At 42.2% G+C, this 23,857-nt stretch overlaps 2 protein-coding genes across 16 annotated transcripts in view; one reads left to right on the top strand and one right to left on the bottom strand.

Annotated features, from left to right (window-relative positions):
• The window catches only part of HOOK1 (hook microtubule tethering protein 1), a 208,102-nt gene that overhangs the window by 70,881 nt on the left and 113,364 nt on the right, over positions 1 to 23,857 (top strand). For 7 of the 14 annotated variants that reach the window (XM_081486672.1, XM_081486675.1, XM_081486676.1 and 4 more), the window contains one exon: positions 7,335 to 7,749. The exons of 4 other annotated variants lie outside the window; for them this stretch is intronic. In XM_081486672.1, the coding sequence (XP_081342798.1) occupies positions 7,335 to 7,349 (15 nt within the window). In that variant the 3' untranslated portion in view covers positions 7,350 to 7,749. Of the gene's footprint in view, positions 1 to 7,334; positions 7,750 to 15,666; positions 15,833 to 23,857 lie in introns of those variants that run through there. 3 more of the 14 variants (XM_081486658.1, XM_081486659.1, XR_014052717.1) reach the window with 2 other exon arrangements.
• LOC145505028 (cytochrome P450 2J2-like) overlaps positions 1 to 23,857 on the bottom strand; it is a 46,559-nt gene that overhangs the window by 6,709 nt on the left and 15,993 nt on the right. The window contains exons 6-9 of one of the 2 annotated variants that reach the window (XM_081486701.1): positions 16,607 to 16,748; positions 16,073 to 16,260; positions 13,262 to 13,400; positions 7,258 to 7,775 (exon numbers count right to left, since the gene is read on the bottom strand). In XM_081486701.1, coding sequence (XP_081342827.1) covers positions 7,597 to 7,775; positions 13,262 to 13,400; positions 16,073 to 16,260; positions 16,607 to 16,748 — 648 coding nt within the window. In that variant the 3' untranslated portion in view covers positions 7,258 to 7,596. Of the gene's footprint in view, positions 1 to 7,257; positions 7,776 to 13,261; positions 13,401 to 16,072; positions 16,261 to 16,606; positions 16,749 to 23,857 lie in introns of those variants that run through there. The other variant, XM_081486702.1, reaches the window with a different exon arrangement.

Here is a 23,857-nt window from a genome sequence, read left to right as displayed (position 1 = left end):
ATGTGGTTTTATGCATACATTCATATTGTGAACCTGTACATTGCAAAGAAGTAAATTTGTAAAGCACAACCATAAAAGAAAATAGTGTGCAGTTATTAAACTTGATGTATCTTAAATGTAATTTTTAGTTTATAAAAGGTTCTTTCTATTTTCTATGGCAAAGACTTTGACACTTAAAAAATAGAAGTGATACTGGATTTATTTTTGTAAGTATTTAGGATATTTTAAATAAATGATTGTCAAATATGATAGTTGTCAGATGTTGTAAGTAAATAAATTTTCTGATTCTGTGTCTGATATGTATTTTTAGTGGGTACAAGTGCACATTTATTTGCTGCTTTAAATAAAAAACTTAAATATTTAGACTGGTAAAGAAAAAATAATTGCATTAATTCTGTTTTTCATTTGAATTTTTTTGGTGAATGAGAAGATGTGTAAAAGTGATTTTTGATGTATCATTTGTGTCCCCAATTTGCATGATCATGGACTCGAGAATTTTTTTTGTGTGTGCAAAATCCGATAGTGGCCTTTAATATTCATTCTTCTTTCTTTAGTCATAGAACCCCATACTTTAGCTTGTTAAATTTACCAAGGGGGAGGCATGGGAAGGAGGTATGGATTAACTACTTGCCAAATTCCTTTGTGAGGCTTTCCAGGTGGGGCAGTGGTAAAGAATCTGCCTGTTAATGCAGGAGTGCAGGTTCGATCCCTGGATCGGGAAGAGCTTCTGGAGGAGGAAATGGCCACCCACTCCAGTCTTCTTGCCTGGGAAATTCTATGGACAGAGGAGCCTGTGGAGGGCTGCAGTCTGTGGGATCACAAAGAGTCGGACGCCACTCGGCACAGCACAGCACAGCAGATTACCTTGTAAAACTGGGTGGCCCATTTAACTACGTTCTGGCCAAAGAGATGTGAATAATAGTGATGGGTGCCTAGTAAAAGAAAGGGCATGCTTTCGCTAGTTCTCCCCCCTCCACTCCTTATCTAGAATGCCATGTGCCTGAGGGACAGTGCAGATTAAGAACATTTCTATCATCAAAGAAAATCCTATTGGACAGCTCTACTCTAGATAACTAGGTTTATGTACATACTCTACAGCTCTCTGAGGTTCCAGATTATAGGGGATAACAAAAATATAATGAAGTGAAACTTCCAGGCATCACTCTGCACACAGTGACATGTTCAGGGATAGAGATACCGTTGGATCCTTAAACTGACTAGTTTTGATGAAGTGCTCCATTCCTTTGCCCACCTAGGCTGCAACAACTTGCTATCAATAAGTGGTTAAAAGTTGTAAATTAGATCACTTGTCTCTTGTTTCAACTCAGAAATTCCAAGATAAAATGAGAGATCTATTTTTTTCTATAACTTTCAAAGTCTTTTTCCTAGTGACCTTAATGCAGTCTACCTTTTTAAAAAAATGTGTCTGTCCTGCTACACTAAGTTTCTTGAGGTCTTTGGCCATATCTGGTTCGTTTCTGTTTCCCCCACAACACTTGGCACAGTATCTTCTACAGACTCAGTAAATATGTACTAGCTGAACTAGAATTGCTGATGCTGGACAGAATGTTTTCTTTAGAAATCCACTCTCAAGATGCTCTGAGGAGATCAGGGCAGGGTGTGTTGGAAAGAGATCTGAATAGGCAAACAACCCTCCACCCATAGATTCAATAAACTTCACAAAACTAGAGACTCCTACACCCTGGGTGACTAAGAAAATACCCACATTGAAACAGGTGGAAATGGCTGAGCCACTCTTTCCATGAACTTCATCATCAACAGCATCCATTGGCATTTGGGAGGAAACTCAACCACCAGCGTCAACTTGAGTGAAGGGTTTGGACCACACATCTAGCATCCCAATTTTTATGGCTGCTACCTGAAGGACTGGCTTCTAATCCTCTGGGAGCTGATGGGGCCTGGTTTTTACTTGTTCCCCAAGACTTCAAGGAACTATAAAGTAGTTTTAAACTTGTGCAACATTTGCCCAGCTCCTTCCCCTTGGCTAGGTGCTGAGTGAGCAGGCAATAATACTCAGGTCCCACCTGCATCCTGGGAGGGGTTTGACTGCACATGTCACTGACTTTCCCAACTGCTGTCTGAGGATTTGCCTTCTAACCAGCCTGCATCTGGGAGCTACTGTTAGTGTTATTCGCTCAGTCACGTCCGACTCTTTGCAGCCTCATGGACAATACCCCACCATACTCCTCTGTCCATAGAATTCTCCAGGCAAGAATACTCGAGTGGGTAGCCGTTCCCTTCTCCAGGGGATCTTCCTGACCCAGGGATCGAATCCAGGTCTCCCACATTGCAGGCAGAGTCTTGACTGAGCCACCAGGGAAGCCCCCTGGTGCTAATGGGGTATTATCTGGGAGCTAGTGGGGTAGGTAATTATTATGCTTCAGAGCTTAAAAGGGCATGTGGGCATTTCCTATGGTTTCTCACTAGCTTGCTCCAGTGAAAATCCAAGCCTCTAGCTTCTCCCTGGAAAGAGCTGAACTATACAGTCAATGTCCTCACTTTTCCAGCTGGCTATCTGAGGGTCTAACTTGCCTTTCTTTGGGAGGAGATGGGACCTGGCCTGCATTAGTCCCCCAGGGTTAACAGAGAAAGCAACAATTCTGAATGGCCCTGCATGCTTTTCCCATGACACTCCTCTCAGCTCACTACAAAAAACTCAGCTCTCAGCAACACTCTAGAAGGGGTTAAACTTCATACTGGTGCTCTGACTTACAGTTGCTGTCTAAGGGTCTGACTTCTAACTTGCCCGTCTCTGAGAGCCCGCAGGACAGGCAATGACCAGTCTACTGGGAGTTTAAACAGTTATGCAGGCACTTTCTGCAGCTCCTACCCTCCCCTGCCTGCAACAGTGATAAAATCAAGCTCCCAGCTTCTCCCTAGAGGGAGCTGAACTTCACATCAAGACCCCCACTTTCCAGCTGCTACCCAAGGGACTGCTTTTAACCCACGTATGAGACCTAACGTGACACACAGCGTTTGATAAGACTCTGGGAGCAATACAGCAAAGCAACCATTTGAAAGAGTGGTTGGTCTGAATGAGGGTGCAGAAATTTGCCACAGTTCTTCACCCAAGTTCATTGTAGAGCAAGTGAGTGATAAACCTCAGCTTCTGATGTCTCACTTAGAGAAGGATTTGGTTTACTCATTTAGTGCCCCAACTTTTCTAGCTGTTATTTGACCTACTGACTTGTCACCTTTTCTTGAGGCACTGAGGACTTGGCATACTTTATTTTCCTGGGGGGGCAATAAGAACAAAGATTGAAGTTTGGACAAGCACAGTAGTCTGAGAGGCACTCAGAATCTCTGGCTAGAATAATGGGTGAGGTTTATCTCATACTATACACGGAAAGTCCATGAAGCCTGGGAAAGGTGGGTGTTTTATCTGATGTGCAGAAACCAACAGAGAGTCAAGGAAAACAAAGAAGGAAATATGTTCCAAATAAAAGAACAAGATAAGTTTCCAGAAACTGATCCAAATAAAATGGAGATTGGTGATCTACCTGGCAGAGAATTCAGAATAATGGTCGTAAAGATGCTCACCAAGGACTAAAGAAGAATGCGTGAACAAAGGGAGAATTTCACACAGAAAATTTTAAAAAGTACTAAGCAGGAATCACAGAGGTGAAGAATACAATAGCTGAGCTGAAAGATTTTAATGGGCTTCGAAACAATAAATCAAGCTGAAGAAAGCATTGACAAACCAAAAAGACAGGCTGTTGGAAATCAGAGGAGGGTAAAAAGGGAAAAAAGCTTAAAGGACTTATAGAAAGTTCATTTAGAGAGTCCCAGGAGGAGGAGGGGACTTCCCTGGCACCTCAATTGGTAAAGAATCTGCCTGCAACGTGGAAGACCCCAGTTCGATTCCTGGGTTGGGAAGATCCCCTGGAGGACGGTATGGAAACCCACACCAGTGTTCTTGCCTGGAGAATCCCCATGGACAGAGGTGCCTGGCGGGCTACAGTCTATGGGGTCATAAAGAGTCGGACGTGACCGAGCAACTAAACACAGTGGAGCAGCACAGGAGGAGAGAGAGAAAGGGGAAGAAAGTTTATTCAAAGAAATAATAGCTGAAAACTTCACAAACCTGGGAAAGGAAACAGCCATTCAGGCCACGAATCCTAAAGGGTACCAAAGAAAATAAGACCCACACAGAGACACATTATAATCAAATTATTAAAAGGTTAAACACAGAATTTTGAAACAAAAGAGAGAATGACTTGTTAGGTACAAGGGAAGCCCCATAAAACTATAAGCAGATTTTTCTTCAGAAATCTTGCCCTCTAGAAGGGAGTGTGATGATATATTTAAAATGCGCAGGGGCAAAAAACCTGCTAGCCAAGAATACTATATCTGACAAAGCTGCCCTTCAAAAATGAAGAGGAAACAAAAGACTTTCTCAGATAAAAGCTGAAGGATATTAAACAACATTAAGAGCATAAGAAATTATGAAACTCATTGATAAATGTAAATATATAGACAAAACCAGAATTCCGTATTACTATTACAGTGGTGGTAAATCATTTTTCATTCTAGTATAAAAGATTAATGGATACACAGTATAAACAGATGTGCTGCTGCTGCTAAGTCGCTTCAGTCGTGTCCGACTCTGTGCGACCCCATAGACGGCAGCCCACCAGGCTCCCCCATCCCTGGGATTCTCCAGGCAAGAACACTGGAGTGGGTTGCCATTTCCTTCTCCAGTGCATGAAAGTGAAAAGTGAAAGTGAAGTCTCTCAGTCGTGTCCGACTCTTAGCGACCCCGTGGACTGCAGCCCACCAGGCTCCTCCATCCATGGGATTTTCCAGGCAAGAGTACTGGAGTGGGGTGCCATTGCCTTCTCCGATAAACAGATGTAAGTTGTGACATTACCATATAATGGGGGAGGAGAGAAAAAAGATTTGTTTGCAAGTGAAGTTTAGTTGTTATCTTAAATAGACTGTAGCAACTATATTTTATATAAGCCCCATGTTAACCACCATGTACACCACACCCTATCCTGGGACCAATTTGTCCCTGACCCTTGGGTGATGAGAGGGGAGGGCTCTGCTCAGATGCATAGGACATCTCTTACAGAGGGTCACATCTCCAAGATTGAAAAGCATAACAAACCTACCATATACATATAAAAACTAATGTGGCAGGGGAATACATATGGGACAAAGGAACAAGATAAAATCACAGAAGAACTAAGTGATGTAGAGACAGGCAGTCTACCTGAGAAAAAGTTCAGAGTAATGAGCATAAAGGTAATCAAAGAACTCAGGAAGAGAATGTATGCACATTCATTCTCACATTCTGAGTGAGAACTTAGAAGTTTAAAAAATACTTAGAAAATATAAAGAACAAAAAAATAGAGTTGAATATAATAACTGAAGTGAAAAATACGCTACAAGGAATCAATAGTTGGCCAGATGATGCAAAAGAATGGACCAGTGAGCTGTAAGACAGAGTAGTGGAAATCACTGCTATGGAACAGAATAAAGAAAAATGAAAAGAAATGAGAGAAGTTTAAGAGACCTCTGGGACAACATCAACTATAATATTCACATTATCGGGGTCCCATAAGGATAACAGAAGAGAGAAAGAACCTCAGAAAATATTTGAAATGATAATAACTGAAAATATTCCCTAGCCTGGGAAAGCAATCAACAAGTCCAGAAATTCCAGAGTCCTATACAGGATTAACTCAAGGAGGAACACACACACACATTGTAATCAAAATTAAAAAAAATAAAATACAAAGGGAATATTAAGATCAACAAAGGGAAAGCAACAAATAAAATACAAGGAAATTCCCATAAAATCATCAGTTGATTTTTCAGCAGAAACTGCAGTCCAGAAGGGAGTGGCATGTTATATTTAAGGTGATGAAGGGAAAACCTGTAACCAAGAATACTCAAAAAGGCTCGTGTTCAGATTTAATGGAGAAATCAAAAGCAAAATTTAAAAGAATTCAGCACCAAACTAGCTTTACAACAAATCCTAAAGGAACTTCAATAGGCAGAATAAAAAGACAACAAATAGAAACAATAAAGTATGGTAAAGGCAAACAGAGTAAAGGTAGGAAACTATCCAGTCCTAAACTGGTGAGTAGGTTAAAAGACTAAGGTAGTAAAAAAAAAAAAAGTTCATGTTGGGCTTCCCTGGTAGCTCAGCTAGTAAAGAATCCGCCTGCGAAGCGGGAGACCTGAGTTCGATCCCTGGGTTGGGAACATCCCCTGGAGAAAGGAAAGGCTACCCACTCCGGTATTCTGGCCTGGAGAATTCCCTGGATTGTATAGTCCATGGGGTTGCAAAGAGTCGGACACAACTGAGTGACTTTCACAAGGTAGTAAAATCACTTGCATCCACAAAAAGCAGTGTAGAGATACACAAGCAATTAGATGTAAAATATGATATAAAAACAGTAATCATGGGGGGAAGAGAGTACAAATGCAGGGTGTTTCAAATGCATTTGGAATTAAGAGATCAGCAAGCAATATATATGACTGCTCTAAGTTGCTGATCTACAGCTATATAGATTGCTATACAAAAACTTTATGGTAATGTGTGTGTGTGTTAATTGCTCAGTCGTGTCCGACTCTTTGCGACCCCACAGACTGTAGCCCACCAAGCTCCTCTGTCCATGGATGGTAATGGCAAAGCAAAACTTTATAATAGATATACACATTTAAAAAAAGGTTCTTCCTATAACACACTCTGCAAAATGCTCATCAGTTGTGTTAAGGCTGCGACCACTTGTCAATCAAAAGCTGACAATCAGTTTTCAAGAAAAGATCACACCCACCACATCATTATCCCAACACGGAGCTTGGCAATAGATGCCCAAGAGGGGATTTAAGGTAAAGAGGCACATAAAAGACAGAAAACATTTCCACATTTGTTCCCCAAACCTGCCTTCCAGGTTTAGTTTATTTTGGTCACGTTCTTAGCTCTGGTGTCTAAGGCCAAGGTAGTGTTTCCTTAGGTAAACCAGAGAAATTGCTTCTCCATAGAACCCTGTTTGTCAATCAGGAATTTACCTGCCCTGCTGACTTCCCAGGGGCCAATCTGAGGGAGAAGCAGGATAAGCTTGCTCAGTGCTACCAAGTTGAGGGCCTTTCTGGCCTAGGTCAGTTGCTGCCCCAGGGCCAAACTTCTAACTCTTATCCACCCTTTGGCACCAATTTGACCCAGGCCATCTCAACAGGCCAGAAGCAAGTCCTCATATAAGGAAGGACACAGAAGGAGGCAGATCAGAGCTATGAATTTTATGATGTGCTTTATGGTTTCCAAACCACTTAAAATCCATTCTTTCCTCTGATATTTACAGCCATTTCTCCTTTAGAGAAGGAATCAATGTCCACTTTAAATCTTCTGGATGAAAATGGAATCACTCACAACGTAACTGATTTCTTCAAGGTCCCACTGGAGACGGTACAGCTTGGATGCAATTTCCTCTGAGTCTGGTTCCTATGATCTGTCCTAGAGGCACTGGCTGCTGTCCCCTCACTTCTGAGCAGGTGCCCTGCCTTGGGGTGGTGGGGAAAATCTCATTCTTCCTGCTTTCCTTCACTCCCCCCGCCCCAACAACTTCAGCCCCGAGGAACAGCACAGAGCCGGTGGCTGACTGGGGCAAGCGTCAAGCTCACTCTGAACTTCAGGCTCAACTTCTCATTCTCTGGAGGCCTGAAGGTAAATTTTTGCAAAAGTGAGGTAAAAAAAATAAACAACTCAGTCCTGGCCAACTGTTCTCCAAGGCACATCCGCTTTCCTAAAAGACAAAAACATGAGTTACCTGCTTAGGTGGTCTGTGCCAGCAAGGACGAAATCTTCTACCACATCTTGCAAAACCTGAGCAAACGGCAGGCCTGCCTGGCCCTGGGCCTTTATGTACTCAGCTTAGTTGATCACAACCACCTGGGTTAACAGAAGCCCTCCAAGCTCATCCCACAATCACACATTCAGTGCCTTCGGGGGTCAGACAGGTGAGCAAGGGTGAAGGTGCAAGGGATAGATGAAGCAAATGAGGGCCAAGGTTGACCTATAAATGAGGTCGAGCTGAAAGTCTTACAAAAATCCATTAGCAAAGGACAAAAGCGGACAAAAGCAGAACCCTGTGTTTATCTCTTTCAATTTTCAAAAAAACTGTTGAAAAGTAAAAGAAAGTAAGTGTCAAAGCAAGGTTTCTCAAGTATGAGGCACCTTTTCCCTGTCAAGTTTCCCTCCTTCATGACTGGGAATCTCCCTGCCAGGGCTCCCCGTGCGGGGCAGACCCCATCTCATCCCAGCTGTGTGTCACCTGCTCCAGGCTTCCCCAGGCCCCTCCCCTTCATGACGCTCTCCGCCCCCACTTAGGCTACAACACCCCACACTGGTCTCTACCATCATCTCTCTTGGGGGTGTTTTAATAACTTACTTTCTCCCTAAGTAATACATGTTTACTACAAAAATGAAAACAAAATGTGTAAAAAGTATAAAGACATTAAAAGATGTTTGTAATCCCCAAATCCGGAAAAAAAACCCTTGTTAACATTTGACATAGTTCCTTACTATCTCTGTAAAGATGCTCTTGCACACTGTCACTGAGATTACTCTCTGTAGTTAATTCTGGGTGTAACTTTTGCTACTTTGTATTCCCCAGTGCAATTACAGTTGTGCTTCTGTGGGCTCAGTGGTAAGGAACCCGCTAGCAATGCAGGAGACACAGGAGACATAAGAGATGCTAGTTCGATCCCTGGGTGGGGAAGATACCCTGGAGAAGGAAATGGCAACCTACTCGAGTATTCTTGCCTGGGAAATCCCATGGACAGAGGAGCCTGTAAGGCTACAGTCCATGGTGTCGCAAGAGTTGGACACGACTTAGTGATTAAATCAGTTGTTGAGGAAATAAAATTAGAGAATATCTGCAAACGTGTTTAACAAATAAAAATATGCTTCAGAATTATGTAGTTTTTATATAATTGTAGCTGTGTTTCTCACCACTACAGGTCTAATCATCTCTGTTCCCCTTATTCTGATCTCTTACCCATCGCTAATAGAAAAATGAGGAAATTGGCTAAAACTGCAGCAAATGAGGAAATGTGTTCAAACAGCACCAAATAACCTATATTGGAAATACCCAGGTTTCTCCAAGAAGAATCTAGATATTGGGATAAAGTTGGACCCATAGAGTCAGAATCCAGGATTACAGTACTTGTTATATCAGTAACCAGCTCTGGGCTCTGAGTAAATAGATTATTCTCCCTGACCTAACCAGTTCTTTCTTGCCAAGCTTGTGAAATAATTTCTCTCCTAACTACACTGTATGGCTGGTCAATGATACCAGTAAAACAGGAGATATGAATTTGATTTATAAATCATGAAAAGGAGGGCTACCTTATTTCAAGGCTTCATCCTGGATTATGGGAAACATGGACCTTCTCTTTGGTGCTTGCACTAACTGAAAACCACTAACTAATCAGGTCAGTTACCCCACTAGAAATGAGAGAATTGACTTAAGAGTTTTTGAGAAAAGATCTCTCTATCTTATCTCCATGATTCAGTGATGTTTTTGACAATTGAGGACTCAGCCTCTTGCCTTTCATGAATATGCCTGCTGCTTTGCTGAATCAAAAGAGAAAAACTTAAATGAAGATAAGAAAATAAGTTTGCAATAATACCTTTGTCATCTGTCCTGACTGTTAGTGGCTCAGTCGTGTCCGACTGTTTGTGATCCCATGGACTGTAGCCCACCAGACTCCTCTGTCCGGGGGATTCTCCAGGCAAGAATACTGGAGTGGGTCACCATGCCCTTCTCCAGGAGACCTTCCCGACCCAGGGATCAAACCCAGGTCCACATTGCAGGTGGATTCTTTACCATATGAGCCACCTGGGACTGTGCATATATCCTAATTCCACCCCTGATCACCTTTCCAAGAGAAGGGAGGGAGCTCTCCACACCCCATTCCTTTAAAGAAGCTTTCTTTACAAAGGGCTGGATCAAGAATGAGGCAAAGAAATGGTGCCCCAAAGACGGAAGTATGGTGGGAGTAAACCTGACAGCAGTGTTGACACTTTAAGTCAGTGGATTTTTCTGGTTTCTATTTCCTGTTCCATTTAGCTAGCCTTCATTTAGTCACAGCTGAGGGAATCCCCAAACTGTTTGCTTTGTCTGAATCAGTCTTCTCAGGCAGAAAGACAGATAGTGAGATCACCTGATTGCAACACTGGCTCCAATATCCCCCCTCTCCCTGAACCTACATCACTGGCAATGTAACTTCATAGCCCTTCCCATAAAAACTGTGCTATTTTCCTTTTCCCTTGAACTGGGGCTCACAGTATGACCTGCATGGACACCAGAATGCAGTGGGAGTAACGGTCGCCAGTTCCCAGCCTGGCCCTTGGGAGGCACTGCATTTTCCCTCCTGGGGTCTGGTCTTCCACATGTACACCAGGTAGGCTAGCCTGCTGGAGGAGGAAACTTGGAAGAGTCCCATTGTCCCAGCTGAGGTCATCCTAGATCAGCCTTCAGCCAACTGACCTCCCAAATGGGCAAGAGAGCCTAGCAAAGAAACATGAAGCCCTCAGCTCAACTGTACACTTGTGAGCAATAATATATACTTATTTAAGTCACTGAGTTTTCTATCTTTGTAATGTTGCAACATAACAATAGATACATACGAAATAAACTTGGTGAATCTCTAAATGGAAGGGCCTTTAAGTAGGAAAATGAGTAACGTTCTAGTTATGTTAGCAAAAGCACTAGATTAGAACTTAATATATAACCAACAAGGACCTACTATAGAGCACAGGGAACTATACTCAATATTTTGTAATGGTGACTCAGTTGGTAAAGCGTCTGCCTGCAATGCGGGAGACCTGGGTTTGATCCCTGGGTCACGAAGATCCCCTGGAGAAGGAAATGGCAACCCACCCCAGTACTCTTGCCTGGAAAATTCCATGGACGGAGGAGCCTGGTAGGCTACAGTCCATGGGGTCACAAAGAGTCAGATATGACTGAGCGACTTCACTCTCTTTCTTTATAAGGGGAAAAAACCTAGAAAGCAAAGATAGATATGTATGTATAATTCAATCACTTTGCAGTGCACCTAAAGCTAATAAAATATTGTAAATCAACTACACTTCAAAAAAAATTTAAAAACAGAAACCAGCAACTTGAGTCTTCGGCCCTTTTAAGCCGATTCCTTGGGCACATGACCTTGGATAAGAAAAAACCTTATCTTAATTCTTATTTCCTTTCACTGAGAAAGGAGCTACTAATTGCTTTCCTAACTGCTAATAACTAGGTTGCTGTAAGTATAAAATAAAACAACTTGCTTGCAAATGAAATCTGTAATTAAAAGGATGTGTTACAACTCTCAATAACAAAAACAAAAAAACAGTGAAGCAAGAATAATTATAATAGTTAAAATAAAACAGCTGAAACTTGTACTATGATAGGAAATATAAAGCTCTTGTAGACAGGAAGACTGGAAGGTTTTCCTACATCTCATGTCTGCTTTCGTATTAGAAAGTTACTTGTCCAATGTGAGCAAAGGTAGCATAGAACCAGAGGAAGAAAGACACAGAATATCTAATCAGAATGAGTTCAGATACACGCAGGACAGTGTCCTATAGCAGGAAAGTCTGGGCTGTGAATCACTCCATGTGAGTCACATGGGTTCAAATTCCAGTCCCTCCCTTTCTGTGCCTTTGTGGCATGATCAGCAAAACTATACTGTCACAGAAAGTCAATCTATATTTAACTTAATGATAAGAAAAGGAGAAGGAAATGGCAATCCAGTCCAGTATTCTTGCCTAGAGAACCCCATGGACAGAGGAGCCTGGTGGGCTGCTGTCCATAGGGTCGCACAGAGTCGGACACAACTGAAGCGACTTAGTATGCATGCATGCATTGGAGAGGGAAATGGCAACCCACTCCAGTATTTTTGCCTAGAGAATCCCAGGGACAGAGGAGCCTGGTGGGCTGCCGTCTACAGGGTCGCACAGAGTCGGACACGACTGAAGTGACTTAGCAGCAGCAATGATAAGAAAACTATTATGAATTTCAAATGTCAACTTACTGTATCATTTAGTTACTTTTTTGGGGAGACACTGCTAGAAAGAGCACAGGCTTTTATATTTGATAAACCTGGTCAACCCTGAGTTCTAATGCCCTGTGAACTTTAAGACTGTAGATCCCATAGTTGGCCCTGCTAAACTCCGCTTTTGAACCTTATCCTCAGTGTGGTGATTGGAATTTGAACCTTGTAACGTCAAACTAGAACACATGGTCCGTGAGAGTTGCACTGGTTTTTTTTCCTACCTAATCATTGTCATATTCACAGGGTTGCATAATTGAGAAATAATAGGTGCTCAGGAAACATTTATAGATATAAGGACTTAGGAAACAATTTGAAATGGTCTCAGCAACATAACTAACTCTTTATCTGGTATACAAAAAGAATTTTTCTTACTCATTTTACAATATTATGAGTAAAGCACCCAACTGCACCCAACTGGCTGGCTGGGAAACAAGAAAGAAAGAGTTTTCTCTGCATTCTCATTCATATTTCAAGTTATGCACCATATAAATGTATCACCTAGATTTGTAAAGGGTGGTGGTTGTTATTCAGCCACTAAGTTGTGTCTGACTCTTTGTGACCCCACATACTGCAGTACACCAGGCTTCCCTGTCTTTCACTATCTCTGGGAGTTTGCTCTAACTCATGTCCCTTGAGTCAGTGATGCTTATATAACCATCTCATTTAAACAGGCAAAAGGACCTCTTCAGGAAGAACTTACAGAGTAGAATCTCATCTACTTAAGTCCATGGTACTTAGAATCACTTGTGTTGCCCACAATGATAAGGAAGCAGCCTCCACCATCCCTTTCTCAGCAATTAGCTTTATGTTTTTGTGAGTGGGAGGCCCTAAAAAGATCTCTGAACATTTAAAGCTCAATAAAGATGGTGAGTGTCCAATCTTCGTTGTGGGTAAAAAGCAGAGGCTAAGCTCCTATCCCCCAAATGTCTGGGGAGAGAACAACTTAAAGCTGAAATCTCCATCAGAGTCAAGCCAGGGTGCAGGAAGTAAGGGCATGAGTCTTGGTGATGCACAGCCTAGGGAATCTTGAGGTGCAAATAACTGCAAGAGTGAGTCATGCTGGGCAGGGCTATCTGGAGACATTCCAACTAAAGCAAAGCATCACAAGGAGAAGAGTAGGCAAGGGCAGAGAGAGGAACTCTGGGTCCCCATGCTCTTATTTCTTGTTACTCACCTATTGAAAAAGGCAGAAAGGCTTCCCTTTTCTTAAACTGTCCATTCTCCAGAAAATGCTCTGGATTGAAGGTGTCAGGGGTGGCCCACTCTGCGGGGTCCCTGTGCAGTGCAGTCAGGTTAGTCATGACTATGGTCCCCTGGAGAAGACAGAAGTGATTCATGCAAGACATGACACAACCCATGTGTGCAGAGGGGCAGCAGTTGCCCGGGCTCCTACAGCCTGGGTTCCAGGGCTGACAGCATCCTGAACTCCCTCAGTCTCCCCCATTCACCACCTTCTGAGGCCAACCCCTAGCACCATGCTCTTTGCCAGGGACAGCTGACAATGGTGGACTGAAATTGTCTGCTGGGAATTTTATCAGGGAAGTGTGACTACTCGAGTGCAGAATGGATCTCTTCAGGGACTTGTCAGTGTAGAACTTGGGAGGGAAGGTGTGTGCATCAATGAGAGAATAATGTGACAGTGGGCAGGCAGTTCTGGACCAAAATCAACCCAGTTGCTCAGTGAAATGGCAGCTTCTCCAACATGAAAAATGTCTCATTCATCTAAAATTCTCCAACTTTCTTCCCTTCATTATCTAGCACATTCCACAGAAGATTTAATGATAGAATCAGGTCACCCAGTGGAAGGAACTACTATCCTTTCTGGTACACATCAAGAAACCCAGGAGTCCACCTTAGTGTCTCCCTTTCTCTCATTCTGCTTTCATCCCACCCTTTACCAGGCTGGTCAATTTTCCTTGAAATTCCTCTTGATTCTATCACCTCCATGTTATTCCCCCCACTGCCTGGTCCGAGGTACTACCTTGGTTGTCCACGCTCCTACAGTAGGCCTAACTACAACGCTATATCCTCTCCCCCTTTCAAAGTGCTTCACACACTGAAAGCAGAGTTAGCTTTGGACATGATTTGGTTATGTCACTGCTATCCACCCACTACATCTGGAACTGGATAGACACACTCCAGTATTTCCCAGCACTCTTATATTAAGGACACATCACCTGCCCTCTATCTGAGTCATGGTCCTTCTGCCTGCACTCCCACTATATCAAGCCTCTTTCAGTTTCTCAATCATACCACTTGTTCCCATACCTTTCTGTATGGTGGCCTCTGGGCATCCTCACTAGACCTGCTGGTGCCAGGGTCTTTGTCCCTGCTGCGAGCCCCAGTTGCCCCCTGCCTCTGCAGGAGACCTTCCAGTATTAGTAGGTAGGTCTGGTCCGGTCTCTTATGAGGTCACTGCTATTTTTCCCTGGGTGCTAGTGTGCACATGACCCAAGAGTAGAGTTGATGCTTCCTCTAGCCCTGGGGAATTCCTGCAATCAAAAGGGGCTCTTCCTCCTGTTGCCAGACTCCCAGGCAGGGAAGACTGCCTTGGGAATCAGGACTTTCACTCTTGTGGGCAAAATTTCTGTATTGTAATCGTTTTCCTGTTGCAAGTTCCCCACCCAGGGATTTGTTCTAGTCCTCAGAGAATACTACATCAGAGAAAAAAAAATCTTGTAGAACCAGTCTGTTGAGCTCAGATGGGTCTCTGGAGCTAACTGAATTGCTATGAATATGTGATGATCACCTGTAATATCATTTAGACATAGAATTCACCCACAAAATGGTCAGTCAGCAAGAAAATAGTAAATGCAATCACTGCAGGAACAGCTGCTTTTCCTAGGGCTGCAGGGACCATGACCAAGACGAGCCTAAAGGGAGGTTCTTCCAGTTTTGCCTTGAAATCAACACCAGGTTCAATACACAAAGAGGGACTCAGATTGGATTGGATCCACAGAAATAGACCAAGGTTGCAAGAAACGAGGTACTATATATGTGCAGTGTTCGGGTGAGACACTACGGGGCAAAGGAGAGCTGTTTGCTGAGATCCTAGGAGTGATGGGCAGAGAGAGAGCAGAATTGCCTTTGTGAGGAGAGGGAATTTAACAGGGCCCTACTGAGAACAATTGCAGGAAGACTCTTGAAAACAAGTCAAATGAAGCAACTCTGGTGGGAGAACATGGTGCAGTACAAAAAAGATGAACCTGGGCATCAGAACTTCTATTTCTTTAACCCAACTCTTGTGACTTTGTAGCCAAGGGATCTTATACATGATCAATCAGCTCTGAGCCTTGATGCAAATTTGTAAAATGAAGATAAGAGAATGACTGACAATTAAGACATTTTGAAAGAATCTGGATAGTTCATAGTACATAACCGCTCCTTAAAAAGCATTCATTAGTTCTCTCCTTTTGTGATATTTAATGTGCACAGGCTTGGATTGATTCTCTTGTGAGGTAGTCCCATCAAGGGACTGTAAGTCAAGGCAATACCTGTGGGGATATTATGTTAGAAACACCAGTTTAATGTGATGGCTCAGGAGGTCTCAACTGTCCCTCATATTTTAACATTCTATAGCCCCAGGATTGTGAAGCAGAATTTTCCAAAAATAAATCTGGCAAGTCACTATCCTATCAGAAGCCCTCCCATGACAAAGAAAAGGACTTCATGGAAAAGGCTGACTGAGAATTGCTGCCTACACATCACGCAGTAAAAAGAATGAGAAATCTCACAGCCGAGAAAATTCAGCTTTGCCTGACGTAGGAATTTCCGCTCTCCTTCAGAACACCAATTACCATTTATTTGGTAAAGTTCTGAAGACCCCACATGAAGAAAAATACCCAGTATTAGGTCAGTAATTATATCTCTCTCTCCCCATTTAAGTGTTTCACTAAGACAAGAAAACACCTCACTTTTCCAGGTGAGAATCCACCATTTAAAATATGAGCTTGGGGACCTGAGTCTACAAGTGGGGCCTTATTACCTTGGGCAGGTGGTATCCGGCCAGGGTCGTGTCCACTGCCACCTCCCGGGGCACGTTCAGAGGGATGATGTTCCCCATTCTCAGCACCTCGTGGATGACAGCGTTGGTGTAGGGCATGGACTCTCGAGCGGCTGTGCTTGGCTGTTGTGATTGGCCAAGCACCCTGTCGATCTCAGCTTGGACCTTTTCTGAAAAAAACAGAGGTGGTTCTATTATTCTGTTTTTCCATAACTTTCTTTGAGCCTGGTTAAGCTAAGGAATGAAATAACCAGCATCAAAATGGCTATCTTAGGCTCTCCAGACTAGCTTCTCAGGGAGGTATAAGAGTGGAAAGTGGGCCCTGGTGTGAAACAATTAGGTGGAGAGCTCTTGCTCAACAACATTCCTGCTGTGAGTTCCTAAAGCTCTCTGAGTTTCAGTTTCCTCTTATTAGTAAGGGTGAACCAACGTTCCCTTTAGGAATATTGAGACATAGATGAACTAATACATGGAAGTATACTGACCTGGCCTAGGCCCATCCACTAATGAGCTCACCTTGGATTTCAGGGTTAAGGGCCATGTAGAGCAGCGCCCAGCGCAGGGCGGTTGAAGTTGTCTCTGTTCCAGCAAAGAAGAGGTCCAGGGTGTTGTAGATGAGGTTTTCTTCACGGAAACTTGAAGCAGCAATGTCCTTATGCTAGAAAATACAGTGATTATTGGTTTATCCAGATGGTTCTTAGTTGCCACAACATAGGAGGCTTCATCCTAGCGAGAACATGGGAGGAGAGATTACCCCAGGAGAAATGACTTTTCCTTTGACCAAATCAGCAGGCAGAGGCTTATTATGGCAGTATCATTAGCATACTCCTGCCCCAAGTGTTGGAATCTCTTGTCACCTTGAATGGGTGAAAATTGAAACATCCTCTTTATTTGCATATTTTGGGAGAATCTATTATTTATTATTATAATAGTATATTATTATATTGGAAATATAATAATATTTGGGTTACAATATTAGCCATACCATTCACTATGTGTATGACTTGACCAAGTTACTAAACCTTTCAAACTATGTTCAATACTCATCCCTCAATTGGCATTATGAACTATGTGAGATGGAAAGGTCATATAAGAAATCCTTAACAAATGTTTGCACTGTTACCATAAAGAATAAAATGAATTTCTCTGAAGTACAACAATTTTCATAATTTCCCATTAACATCCTCCTTTTTAAGCTAAAATTCTCTGATTCCAACAGCCATTCCTCATGGCACTTCAGCATCTTCACCACTTTCCTAAAGAGCTTCCAAGTGTCAGCGTTCCTCTGTGCGTGGTCGCACACTTGGACACCTCATAACAAGTGAAATCTCCTCCTCTCAGGAAAAATCGATGCTTCTATTAATGGTATAACAATAAAGTGAAATAGGAGAGAGAAAAAAACACAATTATTTCAACTTCAAGAGTTGAAAATGAGTTAAAAATGATGACACTGTTGCAGTGATGAGTATTAACCAGAGGGCTTACTATGTTAAAGGACATATAACCTATTTGGCCTTTTCCATGCATTTTACAAATAACATTTGAAAGTACATGAAATAGGGAGGAGGGAGGAAGGCAAAAGTCCTCCACTTGAGGCTAACCTTTGGCATCTGACTCATCTTCGCTTGTGCCCTGCACTGGGGAACTGGGATAGGGGTAGCAGACTGGACATTGGTACGGGTATTAATAAAACAATGCTTCTTTTTCTTATTGTGTACAGGTCTTTCAGATATGGGCAGAGCATAGAGACTAGACTGAAAAGGCAGTATTTGAGCTTTCCAAAGACCTGAACTGAAGTAAGTAGGGAAAACCACTAGACCATTCAGGCATGACCTAAATCAAATACCTTACGATTATACAGTGGAAGTGACAAATAGATTCAAGGGATTAGATCTGATAGAGTGCCCGAAGAACTATGGATGAGGTTCATGACATTGTATAGGAGGCAGTGATCAAGAAAAAGAAATGCAAAAAGGCAAAATGGTTGTCTGAGGAGGCCTTACAAATATCTGAGAAAAGAAGAGAGGCTAAAGGAAAAGGAGAAAAGGAAATATATACCCATCTGAATACAGAGTTCCAAAGAACAGCAAGGAGAGATAAGAAAGCCTTCCTAAGTGATCAGTGCAAAGAAATAGAGGAAAACAACAGAATGGGAAAGACTAGAGATCTCTTCAAGAAAATTAAATTTACCATGGGAACATTTCATGCAAAGATGGGCTCAATAAAGGACAGAAATGGTATGGACCTAACAGAAGCAGAAGATATTAAGAAGAGGTGGCAAGAATACCCACAAGAACTATACCAAAAAGATCTTAATGACCCATATAACCACAATGGTGTGATCACTCATGGGAACCCAGACATCCGGGAATGTGACGTCAAGTGGGCCTTAGGAAGCATCACTATGAACAAAGCTAGTAGAGGTGATGGAATTCCAGTTGAGGCATTTCAAATCCTAAAAGATGATGCTGTTAAAGTGCTGCACTCTATATGTCAGCAAATTTGGAAAACTCAGCCATGGCCATAAGACTGGAATATGTCAGTTTTCATTCCGATACCCAAGAAAGGCAATGCCAAAGAATGTCAAACTACTGCACAACTGAACTCATCTCACACACTAGCAAAGTAATGCTCAAAATTCTCCAAGCCAGGCTTCAACAGTACGTGAACCAAGAACTTCCAGATGTTCAAGATGGATTTAGAAAAGACAGAGGAACCAGAGATCAAATTGCCAACATCTGTTGGATCATCAAAAAAGCAAGAGCGACCATTCCCACTGACCACTTCTCCTGAGCAGATCGGCAAGACCTGGGGCGCTTGCAAGGAGCTTGACGCAGCACTGTCCCAACCCAAGCCGGGAGCCTGCGGGGAACATATGCGTGCTCCAATCCACAGGCAAAATGCTTTGAAGAGCTCACCACATACACCTTTATGGTTCTCTTTAAAGAAGCCTCACGGAAGCTTGAGGAGGAGAATAAGATGGCGAAGGAGTAGGTGGACATGGAGTACATCTCTCTCCACAGATACATCAGGAATACACCTTCAGACACAGAATTGCATGCAGAACACCAGCTAAGAGTGGACAGGAGCACCTGACCAGCAGAAAAGAATATACAGAACCATGCAAAACTCAGTAGGATGAAGGAACTAGGGAGAAAAACAGGAGTGTTAGTAGGACTGGACCTGCCCTTAGCCAGTGGGAGAACTGAAGCAGGGGTCCGATCCCCACACTGGGGCAATTGTATGAGTCAGAGTAGAAACATTTAAGGCTGAGAGTGAAACAGCTGATCTGTAGCAGCCTAAATGGAATGAGAACCAGACAGTCCTTGCTGCAGCCATATATACGTTGGACAGGGACACAGGTCCCCTGGAAGGTGCAATGGCTGGGAGATGGAGTTTAGGGATTGTGGAGCAATCCCAGGGTGAGGGCTGCTGCTGATTACAGAGAGACAGATCGAGGGGATGTGAACAAGAAGATTATGGTGGGAAATGCCCGTGGAGAAAACCTGGGCAGCCATGGAAGCAAAGCAATACTTCTGAGTCATGCAGTATTGGCTGGAGCCATCATCATAGCCTCTCTCCCCACACACCAGCATCGGCAGCTGAACAATAGAGAGGTTGGCCCATCAAATGCCTGATGCACTGAACTACAGAGTAGGACCCCACCCAGGGTGCCCCTTTGAGCGCCTGATACGCAGATTGACAGAGTAGGATGCCAGCCAGGTGGGCCCCTCTGTGTGCCTGACGTGCCCAACAACAGAAAAGGGCCCCAGGCAAGGGAGCCCTCTAAGTGACTGAATGGGCAGAGCTACAGAGAAAGACTGGCCAAAGAGGCCTTCTGATCACCTGTTACAAGAGGCTCAAAAAAAGACTCTGGTAGGGCCATAACTCCTACGATGGAGGCAGTCCATGTCCCCACACACTTGGCGCCGCCAGGGTCCCTGCAAACCAAGCAGCTGCGCCACCTTCACACTCAACTCTCACTGGGACAGAGCTGCCACAGGCCAAAAAAAAAAAGTCTTGCATCTATGCATACAGGGTCACTTCATTCGTGTCCAACTCTTTGCGACCCTGTAGACTGTGGCCTGCCAGGCTTCTCTGTTAGGGGGGTTCTCCAAGTAAGAATACTGAAGCGTATTGGCCAATACTGGTTACCATACCCTTCTAGAGCACCATATTTCCTGCTGCCCTAGCCACCAACTCCCCTGAGTACCTGGTGCTGCCAGAACCCCTGTGACCCAAGCAGCTGCACCACCTCTGCACTTGGCCCTCACAAGGGCAAATCCAAGTACTCCAAGGCAGCCTCAGAAGCAAACCCCAGTGAACGACAGACCACCCACATGCAGAGGTGGAAATAAAACCACAACTGAAACCCAGGGGCAGTGTGGCTAAGGAACAAGACCCAAAATCTTCCCACCAGCTGTACAAGCTGCAGATTAAATCCACATGATCAACTAGGCAGACTCTGTGCCTATGGAATATGTAAAAAGACACTGAGAGCTCCCACAAAAGAAAATGCACTAGTTCTGTTAGCTGTGGACACTGGAGGGAAGAACACACAGGAGTGGGACCAGATTAGAATCTGAGCTGCCCCCACAGCAGGTCCAGAGATCAGCACAGTGTTGGAGGGCATCCTGGGGAGGTGAGGTGGACTGTGACTCCCAGGGAGGGAAAGGACTCTGACAGCAGTGGCTCAAGAAAAACATTTATTATTCTTATGTTTTGATTTGTTCTGTAGATTCTTTTGGATTTTCTTTTTCTTTTTTTTTCTCCCTTTCTGTTGTAGTTGTTGATTTTATTGGCACTATGAAATCTAATTAAGCTTTTGAGATTTTTTTTTTCTCAGTCACATTTTTTATTGTTGCTATAAACCTCTGCCTCTACGTTGGGCTTTCACAGTTCTGTGGAGTTTTCTTTTTAATTTTATCTTTTTTTAATTTTAATTTTTAACTTTTTAAACCTATTATTATTTTTCTACATTTATTCCTTTGTTTGCTTTTCCTATGGTTCTTTTCCCTTTGCAGTTAATCTTTAATGTATATAAATCTTCTCTATCTACCTCTATTTAACTTTGCATATCTATTCTTTCTTTCTTTACTTTACTCTCAGCATATTTGTTAGTTTTGCTTTCATTGCTTTATTTGCACCTTGATTTAGTTTTGTTTTCCAGTTTGTGCTTTAGTTAGTTTTGTTCTTAACTGGTAAATATAATTTTTTATTTCCTTTGTTCACCTGGTCAATCTACTGTACTTTATTTTTGTTGGACTGTTTGACTTTGCTTATGGGTATATATGCCTATGTGTATATTCCGTTATTTTAATTATTATTTACCTGATTTTGTAACCATCATTTGTCGGGGGTTTATCTTTGGTTTCTTGGTTTGGGGTATTTGTTTTAATCTCGCTTAATACCATAGTAAACCACTTGTGGAATCTTTGTTAATGATCAGAAATCAAGCCCTGAGCCTTTGGAGTGAGAGCACAGACTCCAAGACCCTAGACTACCAGAGAACTAACCCCAGGGAGTATCAAATAGTGAGAAGTCACACAAAGGAAGCCACTTGAGTACAAAATATGGCATCACCCAACCACCAGTAGCACCCTGTGCAGGATGCTTCATCTAAACAACAAACAAAACAATACAAACCCAATTATCAGCAGAGAGGATTACCACCTCACTCAGCCTTGCCCATCTGAGGAAAAACAAACAAACAAACAAACTCAGCACAAATCCCATCCTATACAAAGCTTACACAAACCACTGGACCAACCTTAGGAGGGCAGAAACGAAAAAGAAGAAAGAATTCAACCTTGAAGCCTGAGAAAAGGAGACCTCAAACACAATAAGTTAAAAAAAAAAATAATGAAAAGGCAGATAAATACGATGCAAACGAAGGAACAGACTAGAAACACAGAAGTCCAAATAAATGAAGAGGAAATAGGCAAAGTACCTGAAAAAGAATTCAGAATAGTGATAGAAAAGATGATCAAAAACTTTGAAAACAAAATGGAGAAAAGGCAAGAATCAATTAACAAAGACCTAGAAGAATTAAAGAATAAGCGTACGGAGACAAACAACACAATTACTGAAATTAAAAATACTCTAGAAGGAATCAATATCAGAACATCTGAAGCAGAAGAACGAATCAGTGATCTGGGAGACAAAATTGTGGAAATAACTTCTGAAGAACAGAATAAAGTGAAAAGAATGAAAAGAACTGAGGATAGTCTCAGAGACGTCTGAGACAATATCAAACGCACCAGCATTCAAATTATAGGAGTCCCAGAAGAAGAACAGAAAAAGAAAGGGTATGAGAAAATTTTTGAAGAGATTATAGTTGAACATTTCCCCAACATGGAAGAGGAAATAGTCAGTCAAGTCCAAGAGGCACAAAGAGTCCCATTTAGGATAAACTCAAGGAGAAACACACCAACACACATACTAATCAAACTAACAAAGACTAAACACAAAGAAAGACTATTAAAAGCAGTAAGGGAAGAGCAACAAGTAACATACAAGGGAAACCCCATTTGCTTAGTAGCTGATCTTTCAGCAGAAACTGCAGGCCAAAAGGGAATGGCAAGATACATTTAAAGTACTGAAAGGGAAAAATCTACAACCAAGATTACTGTACCCAGCAAGGATCTCATTCAAAGTTGATGGAAAGATAAAAAGCTTTTCAGACAAGCAAAAGTTAAGAGAATTCAGTACCACCAAAGCAGCTTTACAACAAATGTTAAAGGGACTTATAAGTCAAGAAATACAAGAGAAGAAAAAGACCTACAAAAGTGAACCCCAAACAATTAAGAAATTGGCAATAGGAACATACATATCAATAATTACTTTAAACGTACATGGATTAAATACTCCAACCAAAAGACACAGACTGGCTGAATGGATACAAAAACAAGACCCATACATATGCTGTCTACAAGAAACCCAATTCAGATCTAAAGACACATATAGACTGAAAGTGAGAGGATGGAAAAATATATTCCTGGCAAATGGGAAGCAAAAGAAAGCCAGAGCATCAATCCTCATATCAGACAAAATAGACCTTAAAATCAAGAATATTACAAGAGATAAGGAAGGACACGACATAATGATCAAGGGAACAATCAAGAGGAAGAGATAACAATTGTAAATATCTATGCACCCAACATAGGAGCACCTCAATACATAAGACAAACACTAACAGACATAAGGAGAAATTGACAGTAGCACAATAATAGTAGGAGACTTTAACACCCCATTCACACCAATGGACAGATCATCAAAACAGAAAATTAATAAGAAAACACAAGTCTTAAATGATACATTAGATGAGATGGATGTCATTCATATCTTCAGGACATTCCATCCAAATGCAGAAGAATACACCTTTTTAAGTACACATGGAACATTTGCCAGGATAGACCACATCTTGGGTCACAAATCAAACCTCAGTGAATTTAAGAAATTGAAATCATATCAAGCATCTTCTCCAACCACAATGCTATCAGACTAGATATCAAATACAAGAAAAAAATTGTAAGAAACACAAACACTTAGAGATTAAACAACACATTTCTAAATAACCTACAGGTTACTGAAGAAATCAAAAGGGAAATAAAAAAAATTTCTAGAAACAAATGACAATGAAAACATAACAACTCAAAACCTATGGGATGCAGTGAAAGCAGTTCTAAGAGGAAATTTTATAGCCATACAATCCTACCTCAAGAAACAAGAAAAACATCAAACAGACAACCTAACTTTACACCTAGA

The sequence above is a fragment of the Giraffa tippelskirchi genome, chromosome 5 (genome assembly GCF_054371585.1).
Source record: "Giraffa tippelskirchi isolate mGirTip1 chromosome 5, T2T-mGirTip1v1.2.pri, whole genome shotgun sequence".
Taxonomy (NCBI): domain Eukaryota; kingdom Metazoa; phylum Chordata; class Mammalia; order Artiodactyla; family Giraffidae; genus Giraffa; species Giraffa tippelskirchi.
The sequence above is the reverse complement of the archived record's forward strand: the minus strand, read 5'-3'. Positions and strand labels throughout refer to the sequence as shown.